General features: G+C 42.0%; 1 protein-coding gene across 5 annotated transcripts in view; it reads left to right on the forward strand.

Annotated features, from left to right (window-relative positions):
• The window catches only part of ice1 (KIAA0947-like (H. sapiens)), a 36,642-nt gene extending 31,405 nt beyond the window's left edge, over window positions 1-5,237 (forward strand). For all 5 annotated transcript variants that reach the window (XM_036973233.1, XM_036973237.1, XM_036973236.1 and 2 more), the window contains 3 exons: window positions 185-283; window positions 4,065-4,848; window positions 4,943-5,237. In XM_036973233.1, coding sequence (XP_036829128.1) covers window positions 185-283; window positions 4,065-4,246 — 281 coding nt within the window. In that variant the 3' untranslated portion in view covers window positions 4,247-4,848; window positions 4,943-5,237. The remainder of the gene's footprint in view (window positions 1-184; window positions 284-4,064; window positions 4,849-4,942) is intronic.
• Window positions 5,238-14,539: the final 9,302 nt, after the last annotated feature.

The raw sequence follows: 14,539 nt of genomic DNA on the forward strand, positions 1-14,539 counted from the left end.
GTTCCACTTCATGATTGTGTCCCACTTGTTGATTCTTCACAAAAAAATACAGTTTTATATCTTTATGTTTGAAGCCTGAAATGTGGCAAAAGGTCGCAAAGTTCAAGGGGGCCGAATACTTTCGCAAGGCACTGTATAATTTGTACTGACCAATGAAGCGTAACCATGAGAACCACCTCGTTAGGGCGCCTCGGGCAGCTCGGAATAAAGGAGAGATGCGGCTCGTCTGTGAAGAACATCGCCAGGGTCATCAACACATTCGCCAGACACGGACAGTCAGAAGGTAACCGTCTACTGTAAAGCTTCTGGAATGGTCCATCTATATTTCATCAGTCATTCTACTCAGACGGACTGACATCCCAGTCGCTTTAACCCGGCAGAATGTCTATCGTCAGGGTGAAATACTGCCACGGCTGAATGTGTGTAGTTCAATGCTTCAGGATGAAATACTGCCACGGCTGAATGTGTGTAGTTCAAGGCTTCAGGATGGATATACTGCCACGGCTGAATGTGTGTAGTTCAATGCTTCAGGATGAACATACTGCCACGGCTGAATGTGGCTAGCTAGCTAAACTATGACTGGGCACAATCCCAGCTCGTGCTACTACCAATACAAACATGGTCATAGCTGTAGTATGAATCTGCAGGTAGCTAAAGCTAACAGACTAGGGTAAACGTTAGCTAGCTAACATTAGGCTATAACTAGCAACGCGAATGGATTTCTGATTCAAATCATATTACTACACAGATTATACGCGTAACATTAGCTAGCGAGCCAGCATGCTAACTAACAGTACACTTTAGCTTGCAATAAAAACACATTTCTGACAGAATTAGAAACTTATATCTGAAATTGTAGCTAGACTCTTACATGGAGGAACGCTTCACGGTAGACTGGAACCATGTTTAACTCCGGTTTGGTTGTAGCTACATCTTGTTTGGCAGCGTTGTGTCAAGTCACTCTGGTTCACACTGACTGGAACCATTTAACTCCGGTTTGGTTGTAGCTACATCTTGTTTGGCAGCGTTGTGTCAAGTCACTCCGGTTCACACTGACTGGAACCATTTAACTCCGGTTTGGTTGTAGCTACGTCTTGTTTGGCAGCGTTGTGTCAAGTCACTCCGGTTCACACTGACTGGAACCATTTAACTCCGGTTTGGTTGTAGCTACATCTTGTTTGGCAGCGTTGTGTCAAGTCACTCCGGTTCACACTGACTGGAACCATTTAACTCCGGTTTGGTTGTAGCTACATCTTGTTTGGCAGCGTTGTGTCAAGTCACTCTGGTTCACACTGACTGTGGCCTATGCAGAAAGTAGCCCATCACTTGTTCCAACTGATCTGTCGATAGCGCCTGCTACATTCAGGGTTTCAATATTGCTGAGAAAAGTAGAAAAACATTTGTAGTTCTCAATGGCTAACGTTATATCTTTCAAAAACGGTGTGGTAGAAACGACTGTCAACACATACTGAACAGCTCACGTTATAGACAGAAGCATCCGGCATGGTAGACCAATCCAAACTCCTCTCCTGGCATGTCCAGCCCATTCATTATCTCAGCCAATCATGGCTAGCAGGAAGGTTCCTGCCTTTTTGTGGCTAAACCAACTAGGCTCGTAATTTAACAATTTTATTTGTATTTATGGATGGACTACAAGTTTGTTATTAAGGTACATGAAAGTTCCAGAAGGCATTTCTGCCAAAAAAAAAAAGCATTTTGATTGAAAAGAAAAAATGTTTACGTTTACAAATGCCGCTTCTGTGACGTGGGACATGCAGAATGTATTCAGATGCCTTGACTTTTGTTAGGTTACAGACTTATTCTAAATGGATTACACTGTTGTTTTCCCCCTCATCATCTACACACAATACCCAATAATGACATCACAATACCCCATAATGACATCACAATACCCCATAATGACATCACAATACCCCATAATGACATCACAATACCCCATAATGACATCACGATACCCAATAATGACATCACAATACCCCATAATGACAAAGCAACAAAAAAAAAGGTTAAGACATTTTGTTAATTTATAAAAAATAAAAACTGAAAACATTTACATAAGTATTCAGACCCTTTACTCAGTACTTTGTTGAAGCACCTTTGGCAGCAATTACAGCCTTGAGTCTTCTTGGATATGACACTACAAGTTTGGCACACCTGTATTTGGGGATTTTCTCCCATTTCTTCTCTGCAGATCCTCAAGCTCTGTCAGGTTGGATGTGGAGAGTCACTGCACAGCTATTTTCAGGTCTATCCAGAGATGTTAGATCAGGTTCAAGTCCGGGCTTTGGCTGGGCCACTCAAGGACATTCAGAGACTTGTCCCGAAGCTACTCCTGCATTGTCTTGGCTGTGTGCTTAGGGTCGTTGTCCTGTTGGATGGTGAACCTCGATCCTGACTAGTCTCCCAGTCCCTGCCTCTGAAAGACATCCCCACAGCATGATGCTGCAGATGGTGCCAGGTTTCCTCCAGATGTGACGCTTGGCATTCAGGCCAAAGTGATTCATCTTGGTTTCATCAGACCAGATAATCTTTTTAGAGTCTTTAGAGTCTTTAGGTGCCTTTTGGCAAACTCCAAGCGGGCTCTCATGTGCCTTTTTACTGAGGAGTGGCTTCCTTCTGGCCACTTTACCAAAAAGGCCTGATTGGTGGAGTGCTGCAGAGATGGTTGTCCTTCTGGAAGGTTTTCTCATCTCCACAGAGGAACTCTGGAGCTCTGTCAGAGTGACCATTCTCCCCTGATTGCTCAGTTTGGCTGGGCTGCCAGCTCTAGGAAGAGTCTTGGTGGTTCCAAACTAATTCAATTTAAGAATTATGAAGGCCAATGTGTTCTTGGGGACCAGCTGAAATGTTTTGGTAACCTTCTCCAGATCTGTGCCTCGACACCCTCCTGTCTCGGAGCTCTACGGAAAATTTAATTTGACCTCATGGCTTGGTTTTTGCTCTGACCTGCACTGTCATCTGTGGGACCTCATATAGACAGGTGTTTGCCTTTCCAAATCATGTCCAATCAATTGAACAGATGGACTCCAATCAAGTTGTAGGAACATCTCAATGATGATCAATGGAAACCGGATGCACCTGAGCTCACAATCACCCGACCTCAACCCAATTGAGATGGTTTGTGATGAGTTGGACTGCCCAGTGAATGAAAAGCAGCCAACAAGTGCTCAGCATATGTGGGAACTCCATCAAGACTGTTGGAAAATAATTCCAGGTGAATCTGGTTGAGAGATTGCCAAGATTGTGCAAAGCTGTCAAGGCAAAGGATGGCTACTTTGAAGATACTCAAATATAAAATATATTTTATTTATCACTTTCACATTATTCCATGTGTTTTATTTCATAGTTTTAATGTCTTTACTATTATTCTACAATATAGAAAATTGTAAAGATAAAGAAACTCTGGAATGAGTAGGTGTCCAAACTTTTAGTAAGGTATTTAATTTTTAATTGTCTAAACCTATTTTCGCTTTGTCATTATGGGGTATTGTGATGTCATTATGGGGTATTGTGATGTCATTATGGGGTATTGTGATGTCATTATGGGGTATTGTGATGTCATTATAGGGTATTGTGATGTCATTATGGGGTATTGTGATGTCATTATAGGGTATTGTGATGTCATTATAGGGTATTGTGATGTCATTATGGGGTATTGTGTGTAGATTGCTGATATTTGTATTTAATTGAATCCATTTTAGGTTAAGGCTGTAAACATAAAATGTGTAAAAAGTCCAGGGTTCTGATTACCTTCTGAAGGCGCTGTACGCCTCGTTTCCTGATAACCTCAGTTTCTGGGTGGGATATATGTACCTGTAACCCTAACTCTTCTGCGAATAACAAAAAGTAATTCTGCTCAGACCCGGCCCGGGCAGACGGGACCGGGCAGACGGGACCGGGCAGACGGGACCGGGCAGACATCTGTCCAGTCTCATCTGAGCAGAATTACTTTTTGTTTCGTTTTTAGAGATGAGACTGGACAGATCTGTGTGTCTGTATTGGACAGATGGCCAACCAATGAGTCTCTGTGATGTCTTTTCCAGGTGTTCCCTGGGAGGTCCAGCTGGCAGCTGTCTACACTGTCTACGACCTGTCGCCTAGCAACCCCAAGGAGGCTCTGGCTGCGCTGGCGTCATGGCGAGGAGAGACCACCCAGCCCGTCCCCCCCGCTGTCACCAGCTGCATCACACAGATCGCCTCGCTCTGCCGACACATCAAACCCTAGTCCCTAAAACCTAGCTCCTAATCCCTAGCTCCTATTCCCTAGCTCCTAACCCCTAGTCTTTAACCCCTAGCTCCTAACCCCTAGCTCCTAACCCCTAGCTCCTAACCCCTAGCTCCTAACCCCTAGCCCCTGACCCCTAGTCCCTTAAACCTAGCTCCTATTCCCTAGTCCTTAACCCTTCCACACCCCTAACACTTAGCTCCTAACCCCCTAACCACTAGCTCCTAATCCCAGGTCCTTAACCCTTCCACACCCCTAACCCTTAGCTCCTAACCCCTAGCCCCTAACCACTAGCTCCTAACCCCTAGTCCTTAACCCTTCCACACCCCTAACCCTTAGCTCCTAACCCTTAGTTCCTAACCCCTAGCTCCTAATCCCTAGTCCTTAACCCCTAGCTCATAATCCCTAGTCCTTAACAGCTCCACACCCCTAGCTCCTAACCCCTAGTCCTTAACACCTCCACACCCTAACCCCTAGCTCCTAACCCCTAGCTCCTAACCCCTAGCTCCTAATCCCTAGCTCCTAACCCCTAGGTCCATTGCCACTTGTACAGATCTGAAAGGCAACATTCTTGGACCTAGGAAATCCTATCAGAGGACAAGGTGAAGCAGCATCCACACCCCTAACCCCTAGCTCCTAACCCCTAGCTCCTAACCCCTAGCTCCTAACCCCTAGGAAATCCTATCAGAGGACAAGGTGAAGCAGCATCCATTTCACTGTTATCTATCCATACCTTTTCAGATCTGACACCTTGAACCCTGCTGTGGACTGAACTTCTGGGACTGGTTTTAATGTCCATATGATTTATCTGTTGGTTAACGCATCACGTTCCCCTTGATGTTTTCTGTTGCGGTTCTTTATATGTTAAGCATGACTTTGTAAATATGATGTTGTATACAATATCTTCTTACTTCTGTAAATGTTTTGTAAATGTTCACTGTTACAGAGCCTATTTCTATTTAATTTGACAAATTAAAATCTAAGAGGTAAACATTGTTTAATAATATGATTCAACGATTGTCTCATGGAAGACTGCTTCACTTCTCCATATTGACCATCATCCATCCATCAACTATCCATGCCACTGCTCTGTCTTGACCTTTAAAGGGTCATTATTACTGACCAGTCATCCATCCATCATTCATCCATCCATTGTCCGTCATTCATCCATCCAGCATGCATCCATCATTCATCCATTGTCCATCATTCATCCATCCATTGTCCAGTATGCATCCATCCATCCATCCATTGTCCATTCACCTATCCAGCATGCATCCATCTGTCCATTATCCATCATTCATCCATCCATCCATTGTCCATCATTCATCATCCATTGTCCAGTATGCATCCATCCATCCATCCATTGTCCATTCACCTATCCAGCATGCATCCATCTGTCCATTATCCATCATTCATCCATCCATCCATTGTCCAGTATGCATCCATCCATCCATTATCCATCATTCATCCATCTATCATTATCCATCATTCATCCATCCATCCATTATCCATCATTCATCCATCTATCCATTATCCATCATTCATCCATCTATCCATTATCCATCATTCATCCATCTATCCATTATCCATGCCACTGCTGTGTCTTGACCTTTAAAGGGTCATTATTACTGACCAGTCAAACTAAATGGGGATAGTGGGGAAAAGCCTGTTCTTCCTCCTTCCAATTGTGGTGATAGAAAGCCTGCCCATGATGGCACTTGGAGAAACCAAGTGAAACTGGAACTATTCTAGAACATTCAGAAAGCAAACGTGTTCTTTTCAGAATCACCTTTATTTACCAAGTACATTTACACATACTCAGTGTTACCTGGTGATATGGTGCTGATAGACAACACACTCAGTGTTACCTGGTGATATGGTGCTGATAGACAACACACTCAGTGTTACCTGGTGATATGGTGCTGTTAGACAACACACTCAGTGTTACCTGGTGATATGGTGCTGTTAGACAACATACTCAGTGTTACCTGCTGATATGGTGCTGCTAGACAACATACTCAGCGTTACCTGGTGATATGGTGCTGCTAGACAACATACTCAGTGTTACCTGGTGATATGGTGCTGCTAGTGATAGACAACATACTCAGATGTTACCTGGTGATATGGTGCTGCTAGACAACATACTCAGTGTTACCTGGTGATATGGTGCTGTTAGACAGCATACTCGGTGTTACCTGCTGATATGGTGCTGTTAGACAACATACTCTGTTACCTGGTGATATGGTGCTGCTAGACAACATACTCAGAATGTTACCTGGTGATATGGTGCTGCTAGTGATAGACAACACACTCAGAATGTTACCTGGCGATATGGTGCTGATAGACAACATACTCAGAATGTTACCTGGTGATATGGTGCTGCTAGTGATAGACAACATACTCAGAATGTTACCTGGTGATATGGTGCTGCTAGACAACATACTCAGAATGTTACCTGGTGATATGGTGCTGCTAGACAACTTACTCAGATTGTTACCTGGTGATATGGTGCTGCTAGACAACATACTCAGAATGTTACCTGGTGATATGGTGCTGCTAGTGATAGACAACATACTCAGTGTTACCTGGTGATATGGTGATGCTAGTGATAGACAACATACTCAGAATGTTACCTGGTGATATGGTGCTGCTAGACAACATACTCAGAATGTTACCTGGTGATATGGTGCTGCTAGTCAACATACTCAGAATGTTACCTGGTGATATGTTGATGATAGACAACATACTCAGAATGTTACCTGGTGATATGGTGCTGCTAGACAACATACTCAGAATGTTACCTGGTGATATGGTGCTGCTAGTGATAGACAACATACTCAGTGTTACCTGGTGATATGGTGATGCTAGTGATAGACAACATACTCAGAATGTTACCTGGTGATATGGTGCTGCTAGACAATATACTCAGAATGTTACCTGGTGATATGGTGCTGCTAGACAACATACTCAGAATGTTACCTGGTGATATGGTGCTGCTAGACAACATACTCAGAATGTTACCTGGTGATATGGTGCTGCTAGACAACATACTCAGAATGTTACCTGGTGATATGGTGCTGCTAGACAACACACTCAGAATGTTACCTGGTGATATGGTGCTGTTAGTGATAGACAACATACTCAGAATGTTACCTGGTGATATGGTGCTGCTAGACAACATACTCAGAATGTTACCTGGTGATATGGTGCTGTTAGTGATAGACAACATACTCAGAATGTTACCTGGTGATATGTTGATGATAGACAACATACTCAGAATGTTACCTGGTGATATGGTGCTGCTAGACAACATACTCAGAATGTTACCTGGTGATATGGTGCTGCTAGTCAACATACTCAGAATGTTACCTGGTGATATGGTGCTGTTAGACAACATACTCAGAATGTTACCTGGTGATATGGTGCTGCTAGTGATAGACAACATACTCAGAATGTTACCTGTAGGTGAAAAACACGTCTTTCAACGTTTCATTTGCTTCAGCTTTTGGGTTTAGGGTTGTCGTTCAAAAAGCTGTCTTCTGCTTCTCAGAAGGCCTTGTGAAACAGCAGAGAAAACATGAGACGGCCTGATAACATCTCCGTCACCCTCGACGATGACATCATCCAAGGGTACAATAACAGAGTAGTGTTCCTCACAGGATGCCTCCAAATGACAACCTATTCCCTATGTAGTGCACTACATTTGACCAGGGCGCACAGGGCACTATGTAGGGAATAGGGTGCCATTTGGGACATATCCGCCTACTGCAGGAAGTGTCCAGTCCCACTCTCCTATAGAGCTCTGTATTGAGACCGACAGGACAATGATTGGACAACACAGCAGCCTGTAATAGTCAAAAGGTAAGGATTTTAAACAGCCCTGAAGACTCATCAGGTTTGAGAGCTTTTGGAGAGATATCGTCATGGTGATCAGATTCCATCAATAGGGCCGTGGGTTCCTCTGACGTGAGCCGTACACTACAGGCTTGTCTTGTGCTGTTTTCATACGGTGCTTCATTTCCCTTTGATAGATCTAAGACATGGTGGATACGGATCAGCTTTGATCGATCTAAGACATGGTGGATACGGATCAGCTTTGATAGATCTAAGACATGGATACGGATCAGCTTTGATAGATCTAAGACATGGTGGATACGGATCAGCTTTGATAGATCTAGGACATGGTGGATACGGATCAGCTTTGATAGAGCTAAGACATGGTGGATACGGATCAGCTTTGATAGATCTAAGACATGGTGGATACGGATCAGCTTTGATAGATCTAAGACATGGTGGATACGGATCAGCTTTGATAGATCTAAGACATGGTGGATACGGATCAGCTTTGATAGATCTAAGACATGGTGGATACGGATCAGCTTTGATAGATCTAAGACATGGTGGATACGGATCAGCTTTGATAGATCTAAGACATGGTGGATACGGATCAGCTTTGATAGATCTAAGACATGGTGGATACGGATCAGCTTTGATAGATCTAAGACATGGTGGATACGGATCAGCTTTGATAGATCTAAGACATGGTGGATACGGATCAGCTTTGATAGATCTAAGACATGGTGGATACGGATCAGCTTTGATAGATTAGGACATGGTGGATACGGATCAGCTTTGATAGATCTAAGACATGGTGGATACGGATCAGCTTTGATAGATTAGGACATGGTGGATACGGATCAGCTTTGATAGATCTAAGACATGGTGGATACGGATCAGCTTTGATAGATCTAAGACATGGTGGATACGGATCAGCTTTGATAGATCTAAGACATGGTGGATACGGATCAGCTTTGATAGATTAGGACATGGTGGATCAGCTTTGATAGATATCAGACATGGTGGATACGGATCAGCTTTGATAGATTAGGACATGGTGGATCAGCTTTGATAGATCTAAGACATGGTGGATATGGATCAGCTTTGATAGATCTAAGACATGGTGGATACGGATCAGCTTTGATAGATCTAAGACATGGTGGATACGGATCAGCTTTGATAGATCTAAGACATGGTGGATACGGATCAGCTTTGATAGATCTAAGACATGGTGGATACGGATCAGCTTTGATAGATCTAAGACATGGTGGATACGGATCAGCTTTGATAGATCTAAGACATGGTGGATACGGATCAGCTTTGATAGATCTAAGACATGGATACGGATCAGCTTTGATAGATCTCAGACATGGATACGGATCAGCTTTGATAGATCTAAGACATGGTGGGTACGGATCAGCTTTGATAGATCTAAGACATGGTGGATACGGATCAGCTTTGATAGATCTAAGACATGGTGGATACGGATCAGCTTTGATAGATCTCAGACATGGATACGGATCAGCTTTGATAGATCTAAGACATGGTGGATACGGATCAGCTTTGATAGATCTAAGACATGGTGGATACGGATCAGCTTTGAGAGTGATTAGCAGTTGTTGTTGTTGCAGGTGTAGCAAAATGCATGTGCTTCTAGCTCCGACAGTGCAGTAATATCTAACAAGTAATATCTAACAAATTACACAACATATACCCAATACACACAAATCTAGGTAAGGAATGAATTAAGACCTTATACATATGGACGAGCGATGTCAGAGCGGAATTAACTAAGATACAGTAGAATAGTATAGAATAACAGTATATACATATGAGATGAGTAATGCAAGATATGTAAGCATTATTAAGTAACTAAGATACGGTAGAATTGTATGGAATACAGTATACACATATGAGATGAGTTATCCCATTCCTTAAATTGGCCAGTGATTCCTAGTCTATGCCTATAGGCAGCAGCCTCTAATGTGCTAGTGATGGCTGTTTAACAGTCTGATGGCCTTGACATAGAAGCTGTTTTTCAGTCTCTCGGTCCCTGCTTTGATGCACCTGTACTGACCTCACCTTCTGGATGATAGCGGGGTGAACAGACAGTGGCTCGGGTGGTTGTTGTCCTTGGTGATATTTTTGGCCTTCCTGTGACATCAGGTGCTGTCGATGTCCTGGAGGGCGGGTAGTTTGACCCCGGTAATGCGTTGGGCAGACCGCACCACCCTCTGGAGAGCCTTGCGGTTAAGGGCGGTGCAGTTGCCGTACCAGGTGGTGATTCAGCCCAACAGGATGCTTTCAATTGCTGTTAAAATCTGTTAAAAATTGTGAGGGATTTAGATGACAAGACACATTTCTTTAGCCTCCTGAGGTTGAAGAGGCTCTGTTGCACCTTCTTCACCACACTGTCTGTGTGGGTGGACCAATTCAGTTAGTCAGTGATGTGTACGTAAAGGAACTTGAAGCTTTCCACCTTCTCCACTGTGGTCCTGTCAATGTAGATGGGGGGTGCTCCCTCTGCTGTTTCCTGAAGTCCACGATCATCTCCTTTGTTTTGTTGACGTTGAGTGAGAGGTTGTTTTTCAGGCACCACACTCCGAGGGCCCTCACCTCCACCCTGTAGGCCGTCTCGTCATTGTTGGTAATCAAGCCTACTACTGTTGTGTCGTCCGCAAACTTGCTGATTGAGTTGGAGGCGTGCATGACCACGCAGTCATGGGTGAACAGGGAGTACAGGAGGGGGCTGAGCACGCACCATTGTGGGGCCCCAGTGTTGAGGATAAACGAAGTGGAGATGTTGTTTCGAGGGTACTATGGTGTTAAATGCTGAGCTGTAGTCAATGAACAGCATTCTTACATCTTGTCCAGATGGGTTAGGGCAGTGTGCAGAGTGATGGCAATTGCATCGTCTGTGAATCTATTGGGGCGGTAAGCAAACTGAAAAGGGTCTAGGGTGTCAGGTAAGGTGGAGGTGATATGATCCTTGACTAGTCTCTCAAAGTACTTCATGATGACAGAGGTGAGTGCTACAGGGCGATAGTCATCATGTTCAGGAGCCTTTGCCGCCTTGGGTACAGGAACAATGGTGGCCAATTTGTAGCATGCGGGGACAACAGACTGGGATAGGGAGAGATTGAATGTGCCCGTAAACATACCAGCCAGCTGGTCTGCGCATGCTCAGGGGACGCGGCTAGGGATGCCATCTGGTCCGGCAGCCTTGCGAGGGTTAACACGTTGAAATGTTTTACTCACGTCGGCCTCGGCGAAGGAGAGCCCACAGTCCTTGGTAGCGGAACTGGCTGTAGTCAACATTATAGGCTGTTGATACCCTAGTTATTATCCTGTTTACTGTATTATCACAACATTATAGACTGTTGATACCCTAGTTATTATCCTGTTACTGTAGTCAACATTATAGGCTGTTGAGACCCTTGTTATTATCCTGTTTACTGTAATATCACAACATTATAGACTGTTGATACCCTAGTTATTATCCTGTTTACTGTAATATCACAACATTATAGGCTGATACCCTAGTTATTATCCTGTTTACTGTAATATCACAACATTATAGACTGATACCCTAGTTATTATCCTGTTTACTGTAATATCACAACATTATAGGCTGATACCCTAGTTATTATCCTGTTTACTGTAATATCACAACATTATAGACTGTTGATACCCTAGTTATTATCCTGTTTACTGTAGTCAACATTATAGGCTGTTGATACCCTAGTTATTATCCTGTTTACTGTAGTCAACATTATAGACTGTTGATACCCTAGTTATTATCCTGTTTACTGTAATATCACAACATTATAGACTGTTGATACCCTAGTTATTATCCTGTTTACTGTAATATCACAACATTATAGGCTGTTGATACCCTAGTTATTATTCTGTTTACTGTAATATCACAACGTTATAGACTGTTGATACCCTAGTTATTATCCTGTTTACTGTAATATCACAACATTATAGACTGTTGATACCCAAGTTATTATCCTGTTTACTGTAGTCAACATTATAGGCTGTTGATGCCCTAGTTATTATCCTGTTTACTGTAATATCACAACATTATAGGCTGTTGATACCCTAGTTATTATCCTGTTTACTGTTATATCACAACATTATAGGCTGTTGATACCCTAGTTATTATCCTGTTTACTGTAATATCACAACATTATAGGCTGTTGATACCCTAATTATTATCCTGTTTACTGTAGTCAGCATTATAGGCTGATACCCTAGTTATTATCCTGTTTACTGTAATGTCACAACATTATAGGCTGTTGATACCCTAGTTATTATCCTGTTTACTGTAATATCACAACATTATAGACTGTTGATACCCTAGTTATTATCCTGTTTACTGTAATAACACAACATTATAGACTGTTGATACCCTAGTTATTATCCTGTTTACTGTAATATCACAACGTTATAGGCTGTTGATACCCTAGTTATTATCCTGTTTACTGTAATATCACAACATTATAGGCTGTTGAGACCCTTGTTATTATCCTGTTTACTGTAATATCACAACATTATAGACTGTTGATACCCTAGTTATTATCCTGTTTACTGTAATATCACAACATTATAGGCTGATACCCTAGTTATTATCCTGTTTACTGTAATATCACAACATTATAGACTGATACCCTAGTTATTATCCTGTTTACTGTAATATCACAACATTATAGGCTGATACCCTAGTTATTATCCTGTTTACTGTAATATCACAACATTATAGACTGTTGATACCCTAGTTATTATCCTGTTTACTGTAGTCAACATTATAGGCTGTTGATACCCTAGTTATTATCCTGTTTACTGTAGTCAACATTATAGACTGTTGATACCCTAGTTATTATCCTGTTTACTGTAATATCACAACATTATAGACTGTTGATACCCTAGTTATTATCCTGTTTACTGTAATATCACAACATTATAGGCTGTTGATACCCTAGTTATTATTCTGTTTACTGTAATATCACAACGTTATAGACTGTTGATACCCTAGTTATTATCCTGTTTACTGTAATATCACAACATTATAGACTGTTGATACCCAAGTTATTATCCTGTTTACTGTAGTCAACATTATAGGCTGTTGATGCCCTAGTTATTATCCTGTTTACTGTAATATCACAACATTATAGGCTGTTGATACCCTAGTTATTATCCTGTTTACTGTTATATCACAACATTATAGGCTGTTGATACCCTAGTTATTATCCTGTTTACTGTAATATCACAACATTATAGGCTGTTGATACCCTAATTATTATCCTGTTTACTGTAGTCAGCATTATAGGCTGATACCCTAGTTATTATCCTGTTTACTGTAATGTCACAACATTATAGGCTGTTGATACCCTAGTTATTATCCTGTTTACTGTAATATCACAACATTATAGACTGTTGATACCCTAGTTATTATCCTGTTTACTGTAATAACACAACATTATAGACTGTTGATACCCTAGTTATTATCCTGTTTACTGTAATATCACAACGTTATAGGCTGTTGATACCCTAGTTATTATCCTGTTTACTGTAGTCAACATTATAGGCTGTTGATACCCCAGTTATTATCCTGTTTACTGTAATAACACAACATTATAGACTGTTGATACCCTAGTTATTATCCTGTTTACTGTAATAACACAACATTATAGACTGTTGATACCCTAGTTATTATCCTGTTTACTGTAATATCACAACGTTATAGGCTGTTGATACCCTAGTTATTATCCTGTTTACTGTAGTCAACATTATAGGCTGTTTATACCCCAGTTATTATCCTGTTTACTGTAATAACACAACATTATAGGCTGTTGATACCCCAGTTATTATCCTGTTTACTGTAATAACACAACATTATAGACTGTTGATACCCTAGTTATTATCCTGTTTACTGTAATATCACAACGTTATAGGCTGTTGATACCCTAGTTATTATCCTGTTTACTGTAGTCAACATTATAGGCTGTTGATACCCCAGTTATTATCCTGTTTACTGTAATATCACAACATTATAGGCTGTTGATACCCCAGTTATTATCCTGTTTACTGTAATATCACAACATTATAGGCTGTTGATACCAGGGCTCTAATTTCCCGGCGTCCATGGCCGTTGATGTCCTCTTGTGTGGCCATAATGCCCTGTAACATAATGAATGCCTTGCTGCCACAGTGGCCATAATGCCCTGTAACATAATGAATGCCTTGCTGCCACAGTGGCCATTGTGCCCTGTAACATAATGAATGCCTTGCTGCCACAGTGGCCATAATGCCCTGTAACATAATGAATGCCTTGCTGCCACAGTGGCCATAATGCCCTGTAACATAATGAATGCCTTGCTGCCACAGTGGCCATAATGCCCTGTAACATAATGAATGCCTTGCTGCCACAGTGGCCATAATGCCCTGTAACAT

The sequence above is a fragment of the Oncorhynchus mykiss genome, unplaced genomic scaffold, assembly GCF_013265735.2.
Source record: "Oncorhynchus mykiss isolate Arlee unplaced genomic scaffold, USDA_OmykA_1.1 un_scaffold_226, whole genome shotgun sequence".
NCBI classification, from domain to species: domain Eukaryota; kingdom Metazoa; phylum Chordata; class Actinopteri; order Salmoniformes; family Salmonidae; genus Oncorhynchus; species Oncorhynchus mykiss.